General features: G+C 42.0%; 1 protein-coding gene across 2 annotated transcripts in view; it reads left to right on the top strand.

Annotated features, from left to right (window-relative positions):
• The first annotated feature begins 373 nt into the window (after positions 1-373).
• CHUK (component of inhibitor of nuclear factor kappa B kinase complex) overlaps positions 374-20,376 on the top strand; it is a 46,767-nt gene continuing 26,764 nt past the window's right edge. Inside the window, exons 1-8 of one of the 2 annotated variants that reach the window (XR_012085411.2) lie at positions 374-574; positions 2,182-2,276; positions 7,353-7,467; positions 12,959-13,028; positions 14,414-14,502; positions 15,477-15,566; positions 15,709-15,833; positions 16,229-16,336. Coding sequence is in view for 1 of the 2 variants with exons in the window: in XM_072994871.2 (XP_072850972.2) it covers positions 461-574; positions 2,182-2,276; positions 7,353-7,467; positions 12,959-13,028; positions 14,414-14,502; positions 15,477-15,566; positions 15,709-15,833; positions 16,229-16,336 (806 nt within the window). In the remaining variant the exon portion in view is untranslated. The remainder of the gene's footprint in view (positions 575-2,181; positions 2,277-7,352; positions 7,468-12,958; positions 13,029-14,413; positions 14,503-15,476; positions 15,567-15,708; positions 15,834-16,228; positions 16,337-20,376) is intronic. The other variant, XM_072994871.2, reaches the window with a different exon arrangement.

Genomic DNA, 20,376 nt, shown 5'->3' with positions numbered 1-20,376 from the left:
TTCCTCCTCCTCCTCCGAAGGTTCCGCGGGGTCAAAGTGCCCCTCCTCTCCCCCCCCCCCAAAAAGAAGGTTCGCCGCTCCCGTTGCAACGGATTAAAATGAGTCCCTGTTTTGCAGGCTGCAAATCAAAATCCGGGGCGCCCGAAAAGGTTGGAGATGATTAAGCGATATTAAATAAGTCGTTTTGTGTAAATCGCAGCAAAGCTCCTCATAATTTGACGCAACCAACGAAGAGAGATTACGCCTCCGGATCCCACCCACTCCCTCCCCGCGCTTTTCCTCCCTGGCTTCCTCCCTTCCTTCCTCGAGGGTTCGCCCACTGCTGGCGGAAGGAGAGCCGCGGCTGTTCCGGCGGCTTGGGTCTCGCGAGAGCCGCCTCGTGTTCCCGTGGGAGGGGGGCCGAGCGAGCGAGCGAGCGCGGCCGGGGGACGGAGCGGGGCAGGCCGCGGGAAGGGCGGCGATGGAGAGGTTGCGCGGCGGGGGTCCGCCAGGGTCCGCCCCTTGCGAGCCGTGGGAGATGCGGGAGCGGCTGGGCACCGGGGGCTTCGGCAACGTCTCCCTCTACCAGCATCGGGTGGGTGGCCGGCGGGGGCGCCGGCGGGAAGTGCCCGTCCCTGGGCTCTGTGTGTGTGTGTGCGTGTGTGCGGGGGGGGGGGAAGAAGAACTGATGCTGTGCCGCCCGGGGAAGCCCTCGGAGGAGGGGAGACCAAGGCGGGTGGAAGGGGAGCACTATCAATCCCCATTTCAAACGGCGTGGCCGAAGCAAGACTCGATCGCACTGACGGACCTTTGCTGTTGCTGCCAGTTGGCCAAACCAGGAGGAAATACTGGGTTTTGTTTTGTTTTTTGCTGGGGGGCTGAACCCTGCGCCTGGTGCCCCGCGCTTTTTGCTGCCTGTGCCGGGAAAAGAGGAGCTTTTTCCTCCTGACAGCCCCCCCTTTTTTTAAGCTCACGGCCAAATGGCGTCTCTCTTCTCTCCCCCCCCCCCGGCCCCCCGCCTCTTTGCTCTTTCTTGCTGCCTTGTGACGGCCCACTCCTTTCCCAGAAAGGCACGAGCCTTTTTAAGGCTGTGCACGTCAGTATGTGTGTAACAAAAAAGCAAAAAGGGGAAAAAGAAACCGCCGCCGCCACCACAGTTTGCAAACCTTTGGCATCCTCAGCCTTGTCCTCCTTGGGGGTCTTGAAGACTGCAATCCAGGAAGGCTTGCCTAGAAATAACTCTGGTCGTCTGAAGGGCGCCCCTGTACTTAAAAAAAAAAAGTTATTGCTTGACCTTCCCTGGACCTCCCTTGTTGCCTGCTTGCTCTGGAAAGCTGTGCTACCTGTGAAGCCACCTTAGACAGAAGGCAAATGGGGGGGGGGGAAGGGTGCTGTGGTGCCCTCACTGCCCGGGGGGAGCAGGAGAAGGGCTGAGGTCAGGCAAAGGGCGGGTGAGGAAGGAGCCAGCAGGAAAAGTGGAGTTGGGGGGGCCCTTCTCCACTCCCCTATACCTTTCAGAGGGTAGGTAGAGAGTGGTCAGATGCACCACGTAGGGAAGGGAGGGGGGCTGAGCAGGAGGTGGAAGGGGAGGATATTTGGTAGTATGGCAGGGGGAAGAGAAATGGAGAGAAATGATGGGAAAAGAAAGGTTGGGGAGCAGTGGCTGCAGGAAGCAGAGGAGGGGGTGCAGTTTGCCCCCTCTTTCCATGCTCTGCTGCTTGACTCTGGAGGGAACTGGCAGGGAAGAGAAGAAAAAGGAACACAGTTCTGTACGCCTCACTGCCACCAGGGGAGGGACAGGGGTTGGAGGAGAAAGAGGTGAAGTGTGAGGCCGTATTATTAGCCACTCTTTTCCTTCTGTCTCAGGCATTGGGAGAAGTTTGGCCTGTAGCCTCATCTTCCATGCATCCAAGAGGAAGAGATTGCAAGCACAAGTATGGGGTGAGGTGAGGCAAGACTGAATAAAAAAGAAAAAGTGGTTGTAGCCAAGGAGGGGAGAAAAAGTGGCCAAGGAGTAGAAAAGGGCTTCCCAGAGTGTTTTGCCACCATGGCTCCACTGCCTGTTTGAGAGGAGAGCTGACTTCCCTCTAGGTGTGGCTTTGAGTTACCCTACAAAAGTACCTTTTAGACAATATCTGCTAGTGGAAGATATTGTGGTTACCACTGTGACCACCTGTGCTAATGCAGTGCTTTGTCTCGTAGGATTTAGGTACTAAAATAGCAATCAAGTCATGTCGCCTGGAACTAAGTGTGAAAAACAAAGATCGATGGTGCCATGAAATCCAGATAATGAAGAAGTAAGTTTTTCTCCTCATGATATGATAATATTTTTAAAAGAACATATTTTTCTCTGTGGAAGTGGTGTGTGTGTGTGTGTGTGTGAGAGAGAGAGAGAGAGAAATGGATGGCATAGCTCAGTGGGTTGGCGCACCAGGCCGAAGAGCAAGCCATCAGGAGCTTCAATCCCTCCTGTGCTTCCTAGAAGAGGGACCAGCCAAATGATCCAGAGTCTGTGTGACTGATGAGGTTATATGCCCTGCGACCTGTGGAACCTTGGGTCCCAGAGCACCATCAGAACAAGGCACCACTGAGTAGGGCAACATCTCGGGTAGGGTTGCTGGACAGCAGAAATAATTTTGTTAATATATACACGCATATACGGCATCTGGCTATATAAATTTCTTTTATGGGGAGGAGCCTGAAAAACACACTGTCAGTTAGAGTTGTGCATATATGATACAGTAAATTCTCAACTGATAAAAGTGTAAATTCTGGGAGCCACTGCTTGTATTGTAATTATGACCATAGAAATCATCCTCTTCGTATACTTTTTTCTCTCATAAACTAATAGAGGAATCTACTCTCTTTCTTTTTGTTACAGTTTTATTGCAGTGTTTATTCACTGATGCTGCAATTCTACTTCAGATTCTGACATGTTATATGATCTTGATGTCTCTGCTTGTGCCTTTTACCTAAGTAAACAGTGGATAGTGGTACTTATGGGGTAAATGCTGTGGGTTTTTAAATCCCTCCTTCAATAAGACTAGCTTTTGGTGCAACATCTGATACAGGAAGGTATTATTTGTGGAGGGGGATTTGAACAGCATATTTCACAGCTACCACAGATAACAAAATTATCTGCTATTCAGGAGAGGAACAGATTTTTTGAGTAACACCTTGTATGCAGATTTGTTTATTTGGTTTGATTGGCAACTTCTATCTTGGATGGTTGTCTCTCCAGTATTTTTCTTTTAGAAATACCATTTTACAGAAAAAGTCTCCTCATGTCATACAGTGGTCAGAAGAAAATCTTGTTTCCTGTTTTGGAATGGGGGGGCTCCAGGATTTCTTGAAGGGTAAAATATGACAGAAATGCCCCCTATATTTCCAGAGAACAGAAGGGGGCTTTTTGATCAAATGTTTTCAAAGTTTGCTGCCCTTTTGAAAATTTGGGGGTGGAGATGCTAGGGGGCCCCCACACAAGTCCAGAGGGGAACACTCTGGATTGCCCCTGCTCTGAGACAAAAGCTTAAATGCTAACTGCCTGTTTTTTGGGGATTCCTTGGAGATCCATCTGTTTGACAGTAGATGGGGAGTCTAATGTTTTATTGCTGTTGGCATTTTGCTCTGTTTGTTTTTAAAATACTTCAAAAATATTATTTTAATTTGTTTAGAGAAGATAAGCTTTCTTTCCCCACCATTGAAATCTCTTGTGTTCTGTTTTAAAAGAAGAAAAATTCTCCAAAGGGGGGGGGGGAACACCTTTGGTTTAAAGAGTAAAATAAAGGCTGAAGCTTACGTTAACTTTAAAGTAAGGAGGTTCAGACTAACCCTGTTCCTCATTCAAAATGTGAAATCTTTATTTTGCTCATATACTCTTCTTGAACCTTAACTTCTTTCTGAATAAAAATTCACCACAATCTCACTAGCAGCTCTTCTCTTTATATTGTGGGTTCTCTTCAGATCATATAAATCTCTTTATATGATCATCACTAGCAGTGGTGGAAGAGCTGAAATGAAATGTAGGCTTTGACAATATAATAATCTACAAACTGCAGATTTGCAGGGCAGTCCTGTCTACAGTTACATGATTTCTACTAGCTCAGTTCACTTGATCAATGTGTAGGGGGAGGAAGACTCATTATGTTTATTAGGCATAAGCAGAATTTCCCTCATCTCTTAAGAGAAAGAAGAGTGGATCTTACCACTTGTGTTTAGTGTTGAAAACCTCATCTTCTGCATTTTTCTGCAGTTATTCAAGAATGAAATTAGAAGGCATAGAAGAAACAGCTATGTTAAAATTGTAGATTGAGAGAATTGTCAAAATGATTATCATAAAACATGGTAATCTGGACAAATTTGCATTCAATAGCTGATGAAAATATATAGTGATATAAAAAGGCATTGTCTCTATTCCAGACAATAGGAGTAGTATTGAACCTGTTGCTGTATATGTTGAGATCTGAGAGACTGTCCAACGAGACTGAAGTGTCCTGCCACTGATCTTTAATACTATTATTTCTAGGTCTCGTTTGTATCCATTTATTTTTTCATGTAGGGACTCATACATTTCTCCTGTGTGAAATGCTGTGGGGCATTGGCATATGTATGTCACATTGGAAACTGAGTAGGTTGTGAACTTATGATATTGTGGATTATATTATTACATCTTATAACAGTGTTTCAGGTTGCATCTGGATTGACAACAGGGTCTGGCTCCTTTGTCAGCATCTCTGCTGTGAGCTCCATTGTTGCTGGTAGTAATTTTTGTTGTTGTTGTGCAACTATCCATATGCATCTGTAGACTTCCCAGACAGAGAAGTGTCATTGTCAGTGGTAGGATATAGATAGCTGTTGATAGATTTGAGTCATTATAATTGGGAACTATAGGGTACAACAAATAGAATTTTGTTGCTATCTGTTCTAGATTTGTCCTAAAAAGATTGTTACTGACTAGCAGACTAGTCCTCCTGTTCATCTGTTGTTGTTTTAACCTCACCTGGTGTGCATTGAAGCCACAGAAATGCCATATTTAAATCCTCAAATTGAGAAACTGTGTCTGAGAAGTCCATACAAATCTGGTTGTGTCATAGGTCTGTCAGCAGTGGACTTTTTAGTGTGTTCTGGATGGAAGCTGGAAACAATAAGTGTATGTAGCTGTCTTTTGGCTTCTGCCATACATTAGTCATCATCATCATCTAAGAACTGCAGAGCTGGAAAGGACTCATGTGACTGTCCATTGTGTAGTTCCACAGTGGTGTATAAAAAGCAAACCTGTTGCATGAATTGGTCTAGGCTGATCTTGGAATGTCATTAGTGACTCTTTCGTATGAGTCTAGATAATATCATCAGAGAAAAAGCTTCTAAGTCAGTCATGAAGGTGCTTGTGAGGGTTCGCTTCCTGGCTTCTAACTTGCTCCGAATAAATCACCAGACTTGCACGGTTTTGAAATAACATTTGAGTAACATTTATTGCATTATTTAACAAAGACCCAGTGTCAGCAAACGTATTCCAACCCTTCTCCCTGTCAGACAATGAGTCTGACAAGGGTTTCCCCTCATCAACTTTGAACGGTTTTCCCTCTTGAACGTTCCAGGGTCCCGGCCAGTCCAGAGATACACCTGTGTTTAATAACGGTCCATTGTCCCCCTCCAATAAGGGGATTGCATCTTTGTCTCGATTGTCCACCCAGGCAAGCTCTTGGGTGGGATTGATCGTCTGCCAGGGTCCTCCTGTCTGGTGCATCTCCCAAATCCTCCATTCTAATCTCTCCCTCCTTTCAACCATCTCCTTTTCCTCCTTCAACTTCCTCCTCCACTCCTTAGTCTCACTTTCACCCCAGTATGACGGTTTGGGGTTACTCTCTCGTCTCCTTCTGCCATCAGCTTCTTCTTTAGGGGCTCTTAGCTTCTCCACCTTTCCAGTCCACGAATCTTCTACCCACATCCACTCCCAGCCTGAGGGAAGTTCTCATTCATTGCCTTTTATATCCGCTAATCCTGTCTCCACTACTACCCACACTTTTTGCTCCTTTCCTGCCAAACCAGTCTTGACCGTTAATCCTTTCAAATCCTCCTCTATCCTCCCCGGGTCTGGTCCAGGTGGTCTTGTCTTCCTGCGTGGGGAAATTGGCAGGGTTTGGCTCTCTTTTTCAACAGTAGGCCGGAGGGACGGCACTCCCGTGAGAGGCACCTTGCTCCCACCATCCAAGAGGCTGTCCACTCCACCTCGCTCTTCGCCCAGGGACCCTGCTGAGAGAAATAATCCACGTTACCATGCTCCTTCCCTTTCCTGTACCATACAGTGAAAGCAAAGGGTTGGAGCGCAAGGTACCAATGTGTGAGACGAGGATTGGTATCCTTCATCTGGACTGACCACTGGAGGGGAGCATGGTCAATCACCAAAGTAAAGGGGGCACCTAGCAAATAATATCTAAGAACATGAGTCGCCCACCGAATGGCTAGGGCTTCCTTTTCAATAACTGCATATTTTCTCTCTTTGGGCGTGAACTTGCGACTCAGGTATAAGACTGGATACTCTACTCCGTTCCACATCTGAGCCAACACCCCCCCAGACCCAGGTCGGAAGCATCAGTGAACAGGACAAAGGGTAAATGGAAATCTGGGGCAAACCTGGTGGGGAGCCCACACAAAATTGATTTCAGAGTTTGGAACGCCTTCTCTTGTGGTTCCCCCCATTGTACCCACCGTGATGCTCTCTTTCTGGTGAGGTCTGACAAAGGGGCTGCCAGGGTGGATAACCGGGGCACGAATTCGCTATAGTTACCTGACTAGCCCTAGGAATTGTTGTACCTCCCTCTTGGTGTATGGACGGTACCACTGAGTTATCTTGGTGACCTTTTCTTCTTGAGGCTGTATTTCTCCATTGCCTACTTTGAACCCCAGGTATTCTACTTTAGGTAGCGCTATTTTACACTTCTTGGGGTTTGCTGTCAACCTGGCCCTTCTCAACTCTGTTAGCACCCTGTGCAAGTGTGTCACATGTTGTAATGATGTTTTTTTTTGTGGGCGGGATGGTTGTATTTATTTTAAAGGCAGGTTTATGACTTGACATGCTAGGAGGCACATTGAGGGTTACATATGTGGTCTGCAAGCCAAACGTAGTCCACCTCGTTACTCTCTGTGGCAGCCTTTTCTTCTTTGGTTTTGTCTCCTGTATTTGGTCCTTCACAGAAAATCAACTTTAACACTTTGAGTTGTTATATACTAGTCAGTCTTGGTTTCATTTGGTTTATTCCCATTTCAAAAGAAGTCTTCATACCACAGAAATTCCAGTTATCCAGATGGGCAGGATTATATTTAGTTTTAAGCATTTTCTGATTGTGTCCTTCTTCTTCCCTCTATTTCTTTAGGCTGAACCATCCTAATATTGTAAAAGCTTATGAAGTGCCTGAGGAGATGAATTTTCTTGTTAATGATGTTCCGCTGTTGGCAATGGAATATTGTTCCAGAGGAGATCTGAGGAAGGTAATGCCTGTCTCTTCTACTGCAATCCAGATGAAGAAACACCCTTTTAAATTAGCAAAGAATTCTTGTTTGAAAAAGAAAGCTCATAATTAACACTGCAGGCTGAATGCAAATAGAAGTAATACTGAAATGCTGGTTGATTGTTTACCTGTTTACAATATTGAGAAAAGCCAATGAAATTTATTTTGTATTTATATCAGGCAGTTGTGAGTTATCAGTGAGCATGCTTGAGTACCACAGTAAGATGTATTTTATGTTTACTATGGTTTGCTGCTTAAGCCTCAAATTTCCTCTTTCTGGTTTATTTGCTTCTTGATATGGCTTATAACTTGTTCCCAATATCCCAAACTGCTTCATGGGACTGCAGCACTGTTGTAGTATTAGCCAGTCAGTAACATTCCTGTAATTGGACTATTTCAAAACAGAGCATAGCGATTTCTCAAGCTCTGGCTTTCAGTGGTTGTGGTTTGAGAAAAACATTGCTACATCCCCTCCCAGAACAAAGCATAAGAAGCCAGTCTTTCAGAACTCTTTGTTTCTTTTGCATTATGACAGCTTAGAAGGGAGTTTTTCTCTTCCAGCTTCCCATTCTGGATGCTTATTCCCCAGAAGTAAACCTCTTACAATGCCAGGACATCAATAGAAAATAACCTTCGGTTCTCAATTGGTTATGCAGTCCTCCCTTCCTTTTTGCCCCAACCCCAACAATGGCCATAAACTTTCTATGAAAGGGGGAATTATTTTTCCCTTGCTAAACAAACATATCACACTTCTTTGGAAAACCTGAAGCACCTCTTTCTGTTCTTGTTTTTTTTTTTTTTTTTTTTTTTTTTTTTTTTTTGCATGACGGCGATTTTGCTGTACAGCGATTTTAATGGAACGGATTATCGTCGTCATGCGGGGCACCACTGTAGTTAGGAAACTTGTCAAGCATGTGAGACAGAATGACCTGGGTCACAGAACTGTTAAAAAAAGTTATTTGGTCCGTAGTAGGTGTGGGGGTAGTGTTCCATACATATGGAGGAATTGCTAAGTGGATTTCCCGTAGCTCCCAGTGGCATGATCTTTCAGAGCAAGCCATTCATAAGTTCTGATGGCTATTGCTTGGCTTGAGCTAGTACAGCAAGCACTTTGCACTGGGACAGGATAGTTCTAGACCTTTTCCAAGAGTATATCACCTAGTGCTGCAAGTGACAATCATCTTGGCAGCCAGATCTTTCTTTACAGCAAGAAGAGTATGCATCAGCCATCTTCCTGCTTTCAAAGACCCAGAGACTCTCTCTGTGGTACACTCATCCTGCTTTGGGATTCCTACCCTTGGGCAATCGCATTTATCCTTAACCTCATCACGGTGCTTATCATTTTGACAGTTGTGTTCTTAACAGTGCTACCTCTTCTATGCAGGACCCTTTCAGTATGATAGAGTAGACTAAAGTGTTGGTAGCAGAAAATGAGTCATTATGAGAACATGTTAAGGTGATTATTTCTTCCATGAGTAAAATCCACTACCACCATGTTCCATATTACTGTACACAACAAAACACACATTAACACTCCAGTTTTCTGCATGTCATAACTCATAATCACCAAGATAACATGTTGGTCTGATTCTCTGGAATTGGCATAAAACAGGTCAGAGCAACTAAAGGAGAGTAGGAGAAAAAGGAAGTCATGAGTCCCCCTCGCCGGCTGTGTTATTGGAAGAAGGATGGATCTCTGCAGCCAGACATAGTAGAGCCAGTGTGGTCCAAATGTACTCTTGAGTAAAGTAAAAAGGAAAAAAACCAACCATGAAATGTTATTGTCTTCTTCTCCAACTTCACAAGGTGATGATGATAAAAGCAGATTTGAAACTCTCACAAAGAAACTTTAAGCACACTTGTCTGTGCTGTGGCAGAAAAGAGAGAGGGGAGACGATGGGACCACATTGGCACAAGAAGACAACTGTGTCTGGTCAGTTCAGTGTGAGATTTAATCTACCAATAACAGAGTACTAAACTGACACACTACAGTATTTGTAATTGTTGCAATACAGGTAGAGAGATGGAGGCATGGGTTGTAGTTTGCTGGTTAGGGAAAGGGAAGGGCACCAACAGTTTGGCAGTGCAAGGCTGGAGATACTTGGCACAGGCACAGGCTGCCCTCTAGTCTACCAATCACAAACGGTTTGGGACCTCGATATCTGGCCAAGTGCCTCCTTCCAGTTAGGTCTGCCCATCCAGTAAGATCGTCACAGGCAGGGCGCCTGAGAGTTTCGACCCCGAGAGAGGCCCGGAAAACAACCACCAGAAATCAAGGCCTTCTTGGCAGTTGCCTCACAATTGTGGAGTACCCTTCTGTCTGACGTTCGCCTGGCTCCCTCACTAGGCACCTATAAAAAGTTATTAAAGACCTGGCTGTTCAGACAGGCTTTCCAGGAGTAAACAACTAGTGATGCAACAGTATCTCCAATAATGCACTAATTTGTATGCCACCATATTTTATGCTATTAATTATATTAATTGTATGTATTGTCTTTTTTCACTTTGTCCTTCACTTTATTTATGATATTTTAATTTGCACTTTAACTCTGATGTTGAATTATTTTGTTATTTTATGGTTTGGTACTATTGTAAACTGCCCAGAGTGGCTCTGGCTGCCAGATGAGCAGTATATAAATCACAGTCAGTCAGTCAGTCAGTCAGTCAGTCAATCAATCAATCAATTTAAAATGCAGTAATCACCTGGGCTGCTTAAATAACCTAAGCACCAAGTTCTTCAGAGATCAGATAACTGTTTCAATTATATCGAAGTTTATTGGGGTATCAGGATATAAGTTGTGTCATTATTGAAATGATTCCAGGCAACATTGGCTTGTCTAATTCTACAAACTTTACTTATCTAAATTGTATCTTTGTTCCATATGCATATAATGAGATGTAACTTCTGAGAAGTCATAGGCATGTTGGTTAAAAAAAAAAAAGCTAAAAGCATGCTGCTTGTATACTTCCCCACAGCACTTAAAGCACTCTCTGGGCACTTTAGAATTTTAATTATGCAGGCTGCACATTGCCCCCCTCTCCAGTGAGCTGGATACTCAGTTTACTGACCTTCGAAGGATGGAAGGCTGAGTGAATCTTGAGCCAGCTACCTGGGACTGGACCTAGATGCTGAGCAGAGTTTTGGCTGCAGTATTGCAGTTTAAACACTGTGCCACAAGAATCTTCAAAAACTGGTCTTATAACTATAAATCAGCGGTAGGCAGAAATGCTTGAAAAGTATGAAGATTGAACTTAAGTTGTAGGAAGGTACTTACTGTATTTTTCCGTGTATAAGACGCCTCTATGTATAAGATGCCCCCACTTTTCTAATCCAAAATTAAAATATCTAAGTGGCACTTAGCAAAAGGAGGGCGAAGGGATCAAAGCCATCCTGCGACTGCACAATCGTTTTGATCCCTTTCCCCTTTATACATCCAAGGGATTGCTTTGATGGGACTTAGAGGGCAGAGTAGGGATCAAAGTGATCCTGCAGCGTTTTGATCCCTGCTTTCCTTTTGCTAAGGCTTAGCAAGTGGAGGGGAAAGCAGGGATCAAAGCCTTGCAGGATCACTTTGATCCCTGCTTTCCCCTCCAATTGTTTTTGTTCTCTCCTAAGCTTGCTTCAGTGTATAAGACGACACTCAATTTTTAGTCTAAAGATTTTAAACATTTTAAAGTATAGTCGTATACACGGAAAAATACAGCAAGTCAGAAAGATCTGTTTCAGTTATAAGCTTTTAGCTACAAAAGTCATAGAGATGGGGGTATTCGTATACAAATATGAATATCCCCCCACAGGTGCAGATAACGTGGGTCCAGCCCCATGGTGACAGATGATCCACTCACCAGTCTGCCGCTGCTGCAGGCTCCGCAATGCCTTCCTATCTCTCCGTTGCTTGCGATGAATTAGCCACTCTGCGACCTGGCAGAGAGGCTCGTCATCCTGCCTTCTGCCAGGAGTGGCTAATCCATCGTGAGCAGCTGAGCGATAGGAAGGCACCGAGGAGCTCGCTGCAGTGGCGGAATTGTGAGTGGTTGGTCTGGCCCCAGACCCTTGTTATCTGCACCTGTGGAGGGGATATTCATATTTCTATACAAATAACCCCATCTCTAGTCATAGACAAAGACTTAAATTTTATTTTAATCTAAAAATATTGGTGCTTATAACCAGGAAAGGCATATTCTTTTAGAAAGCAAAAATTTATAAAAATAGAAATACTTTACTTAGCATATTCAGAAACATATGTGAAAAACAATGGGTTCTCTATCTGCTTAGTTAGCCATCTGTCAGTTCAGACCTGTGGAGAAAAATCCGTGATTTCCATGACCATATGTGTTGTCAGCTTCTGCCTTTATGCTACTGTTGCTACATGTTGCTTGATTTCTCTTGCCCCTGGCATCTATGCATATGTTATAGTAGCCCTTTTATAAGAATATGATGTTTATACTGTATTCCACAATGTTTGTTGATACATTCCTGTCTAAATTGCAATCCGCATAGGTAGCAAGACCAATAAAAAAAATCCAATAGTCTCTGCAATGGTAGATTAGCCTTTGCTATAAACCTCTGTCTCATAAGGAAAATGTAAACAGGCTTCAATGAAGCATATTTGATTGACTTATAGTGTGTTTTATTAACCTTGCGGAGCCCATAGCCTTTTACGTGAATTTTGCTACTGTAGCAAAAGTATCTCTTTGTTGGAAGTAACATATAGCTGATAGTCTGTTGCAATTTAAACCTCAATTTTATGATGACATTTCTATGGTTACAATTGTTATACCCCTTTAATCATTTAAAACTTTATTCATACACCATTTCTAACTTTGACACATGTGCCCTGGCAGGTGAGTGTGACAATGTCTCTCTTGTAGGTTATCTCTGTTTGGTTGTCCAGTCTAGGAGTCTTGACAGGCTGCACTGAAGTAAAGGAAAGCTGATGGGGAGAGAGAAGGAGAGAGAGAACTTATTCATGAATTGACTGGCTTTAAATGGAATGTTTTCTTCTATCTAAAATAACAAAGTTTTTACAAAACAAAACAAAAGGCAGCTCATGACATTAAAATGTTTCTCTTTTTCTTTTGATAGTAGGGTGTTATGTTGGACCATATTTGTGTAAAATGAATGGCTAAAGAGAGAAGAGGGGCGGTTAGAGGAGGAAGGGGTAGTGCAGAAGAACATCTGCTGATAACTGTTGCCCAGGAAACCAAAGTCCATTCCTGCCTGGCGTCAGAACACCTGGTTGGAAGGAAGGCTAGTAATAGCTGTGATTGTTTTTGATTTGCAAAAAACATGGCTTTGTGGTATGTCTCTTGGATTAGTGAAGATTATCATTTTTTATATTTAGCAACCTCCATGTGATTATTCTGTTTATAAACAGTTGCTTCCTCACAAAATATTTGTCCCTTTGAAGTATGTCTGTTGATACTGGCTATTATTAATACTAATTTTCAAAATGAAATTTTTTTTTTAGCTGTTGAACTTACCTGAAAATTGCTGCGGTCTTAAGGAGAGCCAAATACTTTCCCTTCTTAGTGACATTGGTATGTTAGCTGCTCTCTTTCATACTTTCATGACAGTTCCCCACCCACCCCCAAGATATTCATATTATTCATTTTGTCATCAAATTTGTATTTTAAAAACTATGCACTCAGTGCTTAAATAATTTAAATTTTATAAGGATTACCTTATGACATATTCAGTTGCTTCTGATTGTCCTATTAGAACTTAACTATATTTTGGATCCAGCTGCTTGAGAACATATTTGCCATGGGCTGGAATGAAGAAATGTCACATATTGGATTAAATTTCCATAAATTCAGGGCAGGGTGAAGCCATTAAAAGGGATGGAGAAAACAGAGTAACAGCTAACAAGATAAAAGGGTGGGGTAGGGAAGAATTTGTTTTTTTAGGCACTGGGTGACATGTTTATACCAATTTAATTTTGAATTTCACTTGAAATGGACCACTGGTAGTTAACATGGTAAAGTTGGCAACAGAACAAGTTCTAAACTGGGGATTGGGATATATTTGGCCCAGAGGCCAAATTTTCAGGAAAGATGTCAGGATCCAAATTCTAGCACTGGGAAAGGCTAAGGAGGCCTGGCAGATAGGATCCAAGCAGAATGGATAGAAGTGACTTTTACCAGTCTAAATGTGCCCTCCTTAAAAGTATGGCTCAATTCTTGACATGTCTGCTCAAGCTTAAGTCGAAGTGCAACAGGTTTCAGATGTACAAATCACAGCATAGTTCTCTGTAAGCCAGAGAAGCAAAACAATGCTGAATGTGGACAGGAATATGATGAAACTGACCCCCCCCTCCAGACTTCTGTAACACAGACCTTCAGTTACAGTGTTATCTCCTGCTATGGATGGTTTAAATGTCTCACTCTATAAACACCTTAAAATTTTAAATCTTACATACCATATATTTACATAAGGTGTTAACCATGTTGACCCTAAGAAAAAGTCTTAAATCCATTTTGTAGCGATATTTTGTTAGGTCAGGCAAAAAGGCACAGAAGCAAGTGCACACAGTTGAGATCTTCAGACCTCTGTAAAGGAAGATTTTAGCAACAAGGTGGGTGAGAAGGAAAGGGCGTGAAAGAGGGAGAGAGGATTTTAAAGCTTAAGTTATTGGCATGTTGAATTGAGATATAAGGGAGAACATGTCTGTTTCATCTAGACTCTTGAGTCACCTCTAAGAATGCTGAGAACATGGATAGCAGTACTGCTTAATTTTCCATTTTGAAATCACATTGTCATCTTGCGAACTCAAAATTGTGAGGGCAGTAAGCTTTGATAAGCATGAACACAGTTCTGAATTCTGAGGTTGACTTTTGTGTTTTCTTTTGATACTCTGAAGATATTAAAATGGAGACTGTTCCTCCTTTCTTTTAAATACATATTTCTCAACATGAATTAACAGGGTCTGGTATCCAGTATTTACATGAAAACAGAATCATACATAGAGACTTAAAACCTGAAAATATTGTTCTTCAGGATGAAGGTGGGAAGGTGAGTGAAGGTTGGATTATCCAAACATTCGGTCTTTATTCTGTGATGGGCTGTTCGTATTGTTTAGGAGGTGGTGTATGGATGTTTCCAGCGTTGCTCTTGTGAAGGTGGAAGGAAAGGGAAATGTGTGAACTAGTCAGTGCAGACAAAGAATTAGACAAATAAGTCAGAATAAATATAAACAAGTACCTGGTTCATGCTCTAGTAGCAATTATATGTTTATGAGATTCTGGGATAAATAGTAAGAGTTGTATAGAACAATCACAGTTTAAGTGACTAGTAAAAGCAACTCATAAATTATTGATCCTGATTGTAGACTACTGAATGCAAAATCAAAAATCAGTACAGAAATGGGGAACTGTCATTATACTAGTCAAGTTTTAAAAACTGATTACAGTTATTTTCTTACAAATTTATTAGGAAATTGAAATCGTGCATTCTATAGACTAAAGGGGGAGATAATAATAAATCATAAACTTTCAGATAAATAAAAAGTGAGTGAAAGGAGAAATCAGGGATAAATCTTAGATTGCATGGTAACAGAGAGGCTGATACCAGTGTTGAAGCTGGAAAACAATTAAGCAATTAAGATTCTGGCAGATATCTTGAGGAGATGCTTAGATGTAGAAAAGAAAAAAAAGTGAATGGCAACACTGGGAGTCAGAAGACAGTTTGGTATATACTTAGAGCCATGACTGGATTTGTCAAAGTGGGAGAGAAGAGAATTAAAACAGAGACGACACGGAACAAAGAAAGCACTGGTCTCTAAAGGCTACTAAGGAATATTTGGGGGAACAAGCTGTTCATACCAGCTTGGTAGCAGGAAGTCAGAAGTGGTCTAGAAATTATATAAATAAATTTAATTTTGAAGACCTAAAATGTGAGCCTTTTAAACACAAGTGAAGAAAACTGTTGAAAGCGGTAGAAATGTAACATACCCTAAATGAATATCTTGCTTTTGATTTTATTTCCAGATAGTTCACAAAATAATAGATCTGGGATATGCCAAGGACTTGGATCAAGGAAGCTTATGTACATCTTTTGTTGGGACCTTACAGTATCTGGTAAGATCTTGAAGATAAGAGTTGCAGTAAGGAACCTCCAAAGTTTCCCCCCTCCCCCACATGTTCAATTCCTCCATAATACAATAAACTGTTCTCTGTAGTTTCTTGATACTTACTGCGCTTTGCTACTTTTTTGTTTAAGGCACCAGAACTCTTTGATAATAAACCCTATACAACTTCTGTAGACTTTTGGAGCTTTGGAACGGTGGTCTTCGAGTGCATTACAGGATTTAGACCATTTTTACATAATCAACAGCCTTTTACCTGGTAAGAAATTTCTTTCTGCAACCAAATGGGCCATTAGATCTTTCTTGTCCATAGAAGTTCTAGTTAGATAAATAACTCTGTTTTCTAAACATATATATATATTCAAGGTTACTGAACAGGCTTCCCCGCCCCCAAAGAACAATTACTAAAAATAGATGTGTAGCACATGTATTAGACTCACTGGGCAGGAAGACAAAAAGAAGAAAGAACAATTTTCGTTGCAAGCCCTCCTTCCATGTATGAACCTATTCAGGCAGTATGAGGCTTTCAAGACAGTTGTTTTATTGCACTGTAATTGTATAGGTGTCTTAGATGTAGTATGTTTTTTGTCCATAATATGTTGGTTAAACTTGGATTATGACTGGTTAATTCTAATTATTATTATTATTTTATAGGCATGAGAAAATCAAGAAGAAGGATCCAAAATGTATATTTGCATGGGAGGAGATGACTGGGGAAGTTAGATTTAGTACACATTTGCCAATCCCCAACAGCCTTTGCAGGTAATATTTGATTCCTTTGTTTTCCTAAATTGCCAAAATCTTGCAGTGCTAACCTATTAATAAGGTGTCACATGGAGGTTCTAGAGTAGAGAGTTGGCAAGACATACCCTCCAGTGATATTGGCAGATGCCATGAGGTATTTATTAGAGAAACAGGCAAACAGTAGAAGAGAGTGTGTCTGTGCATAGTTGTGTATGTTTGGGAAAGAGAGGAAGCACAAGCCTCATCCACCATTGGCATGTGTCTTGTGAGCAGCTGCCACAACCAGAACTAAACTACCCCACTTCTGTGTTTTCCAAGACACTTTGGAGCATTGATTCCAGAGTTGTTTAAACCTTTCCTATTGTACAAAAAAGGCAAAAATAATGTCATTGTTGCTCACTTTATTCTCCATGACATCTCTGAGATAAAAGTTGACATTTTCTTGTTTCCTTGGAGGATCACTCACATGTCCCAAGACCAGATGCTAAGGAATATGTTTCTTGGTCAGGAGACTTTTAAATATCTCCTGCTACAGCCAACCTGTATTATGTCTCAATTCTAGATTTTGTTAAGGCAAGGATAATGTGGTCCATAGTTTATTTGGGATAATTTCCCCACACACACATAGTTTGCACATAGCTCATTACATAATACTGTGAATGTAAGGCACGGATAGTGTATGTCTGTGATTGAAGCCAAGTCAAAGACATTTGTATTAACTGATTACTCCAGGTGCCGAGGTGCTTCATGTGAATGGATTTTGTGGTTTCTGCTTATTGGTTTGAATTTAGAGTACTGTGTGGTTAAGAATTGGATAAGACCTCCCATGCTTTAGAGACTTACAGATACAACATGAGTGCAGCTGCAGAGAGAAATTTCTTAGGATGAGGAAGGGGCAAGGACAGAGGAGTGAGAAGGGCTCAAGGACTCAGTCACGTCTCCCTTATTTGTTAGTCATCAATAGCTCTAATGACAAATCCATTGCAGAGCTGGTTGGCATTCTTGCAAAGAACCCACTTCATTTCACAGGATAGGAAAGAAATCAAGAAAGGCTGAAAAAAGTTAATGATTCTTCTTCGTGACCTCTGTGATTCACATTAATGGGTTGTTCTGTGCCTGCATAGATGCCCTCAGAATCTTCCCAAGCCTAGAAAAAAGCTGTTAGCCCCACCTTATCACGTAATTCTCCACCTAATGGTTAACTCCAGTTCCTTTTGACCACCTCTGAAGCAGCACCTCAGTGGTCATTCCAGAGCCTGATTATAGGTAACATTTGTAAATGGTTCTTCCTTACCTTCTCTAGCCTGCCCATTATTGCCCTATCATATTTCTCCTTTACCCAAAGAAGAAGAAAAGAATTGGATTTTCATCTATAGTTCCGTTCAAGAAAGGCAAGACTTGCAAGAACACAGTCTTAAGTGCCTCTACTCTCTTGGAGTAGGAAATCAGACGCGGTCCTGCCAATTTTGTAAGAAATTTTCAAAAGTTGCAGAAAAAAACATATCTGGGAAAGATCCCTACGCATTATTGACCCTATTTTGAAAGACCACAGAACTATCAGTGTTGGTTTGCAAGACCCTTGTACTCTTATGGAGTCTAGCCAGCTTGATTCAGCTCTGAACACTGAAGAGGAGTCAGTTCTGCAAACATCAGGATTTTCACAGTCACCTCCAAAATACACGATTTTGACACCAATGGTGAAACCGACCCCGTCAACATCGAGAAGACATAAGTGACCTCTCTTGAAAAAGGCACAGCTAAAAATATTAAGGCTCCAGTCAAGTAAGTGAAACATTTTGCATTAGTAGTGGTCTACCTTCCGAACACATAGCCCTTAGCCTCTCAGCAAAAAGAACAAGAAGACTTAGTCTCTCTGGATTCCCTCTCAGAGGGAGACGAAGCTCCACATAGTTCTCCCAGTGCTTCCCCATCCCTCACACATTCACCAGCATGAAACTACCTGACACTGATGTCACAAGGATACTTGCACGTCACCCTATGCTGACTTTCAAAGGGCACAGAGAAGGGGCCATGTGGCTCCACACTGTGGCTTGATGCCAGGTTTTCCAGTGTCAGGGTTTTTGATGCTAGAACATGTAGCACAAGAGGCAAAAAGCCTTCTCAGCAATCAATTCGGAAACAGCATCGCTCAAAAGGACCTCCTCGTCGGATTCTGATTCCAGTCAGCCATCCGCCATAAAACCACTATGTCTCTGCCAATTAAAACTGAGGAAGCTTACTACAAAAGATTGTCCTAACGTCAGTGTCAAACAAGCAGAGAGAAAAACTGGGTTGGGAAATTTTGACATCACAGGCACCTCAGTGCTGACACTTGAAGTCGGGGAAAACAGATCTAGAAATTGACAGGGACTCTTAGCATACAGCATCTGGCCCCAAAATCTGCTCAACATTGAGACTTTAGGAGCCACTTTAGAAGAGATAAACAAACACCATTTACCTGACTGTTCAAGCTCCGCACCTCAAACACCAGCGGGATCTTAGGACGTGATGATCCAGAGTCTCAGCAGTCATCTGCCAAACCACAATCTAGCCGTTGACCTTGATCTACAGAACCAGCCCAAAGGACACATCAGTCCAAGAAAAAAAATTAGACAAAGCAATTAGAACTAGAGCTGACCAGCTACCCAAAGAATACTGATCCAAGCCAGGAAGGCTCCCACAAAGAAAATCTATAGATTCAAATGGGGTAAGTTTGTTATGTTTGCCAACTCTGTGGGAGAAGATTATTATCCTCTGAGACTACACGCAGTACTAACGTTTCCTTCTGCACTTGGAAAAAAATGTTTGTCATACTCCTCACTGAACATCTATGACTCAGCCATTGACATGAATCAGAAACCAGACACACTGGCATTCCAGTTTCTCAAAAACAAAATATTAAAGAGATTCACACCTGTCACATGGGGAAATGAACTCAGTGTGTTACGCTAGCCCTCTCTTTCTACAGTTGGTAGCCCTTACGACATAATATCTTTTTTTCCTCCCAAAGTCATAACTGGTTTTCATATTAATTAACCTGCTACCAGCTTTCTTTCTTTTCTTTCCAGCCCCTTCTGCAGATATAGAAAGGTCTTTGCTTACACTAGATATCCATAGAGCCCTTGCTTTCTATGTGCCAAGTAAAAAAAAAACCTAAGTGGCAATTTGTCTGCTATCATGGCTGATCAGCAGGTCCACCATGGTTCCTCACAAAAGTTGTATTTTGTAGGGATCATAATATCATATCAGCTGGCAAGGACAACACCTTTTTTAAAGGGAGTACAGATGAATAATATTTGTAAGGCAGCCACAAATAATATTTGTAAGGCAGCCCATGACAATAATCAAACACTGCAGAATGGATGTCAGAGAAAATCTTGATGCCTCCTTCAGTCGAGCAAAGATCTCTCATCAGTAATGGTGTGACACCCCACTGGCCAGTAAGTGAGTTTGCTAGTCACCCATTAATGTGAATCACAGAGACCAGGACGGAGGAGGACAGATTACTTAATTGTAGATGTAGTTCTTTGAGTGGTCATTTGTAAATTCATGCAATCCAGCCCACCTTCCCTCTGCCCATCATGCGTTAGCCTTAATACAGCCATGGAAATGGGAACTGAGGATAACCATTAGGTGGAGGAGCATGTGCTAGGTGATAAGGTGGGGCTAGCAGCTTTTTTCTCTTCTTTGGAAGATTCAAAGGCTATCTACGCAGATACAGAACAATCCATTAATGTGAATTCACAGATTACCACTCAAAGAGCTGTAGTTACAAGTAATTGTAACTAGTCCTTTTGTTGAATATCTGCAAGTTATTTCATGACTAGATTTAAGAAATAATAATCATGGTAAGGCATAGTTTAGCATTATGTGCAAATGTAGTCTGTCTGAATTTTTTATCAAGACTATTTAGTATTGTATTTCTTAATCTTACACAAGGTTCTATTGTTTCCCCAGTGTACTGAATGAGATAATATTATGGTACTGTCATTCAGTAATGCATATTGTTAGACTAGTAATTGATTGTCTGTTTAATAAAATGATTTCTAAAATTCTGC

This window comes from Pogona vitticeps, chromosome 3 (genome assembly GCF_051106095.1).
Source record: "Pogona vitticeps strain Pit_001003342236 chromosome 3, PviZW2.1, whole genome shotgun sequence".
In the NCBI taxonomy this organism is placed as follows: Eukaryota; Metazoa; Chordata; class Lepidosauria; order Squamata; family Agamidae; genus Pogona; species Pogona vitticeps.
This window is presented reverse-complemented; position numbering and strand designations above follow the sequence as displayed.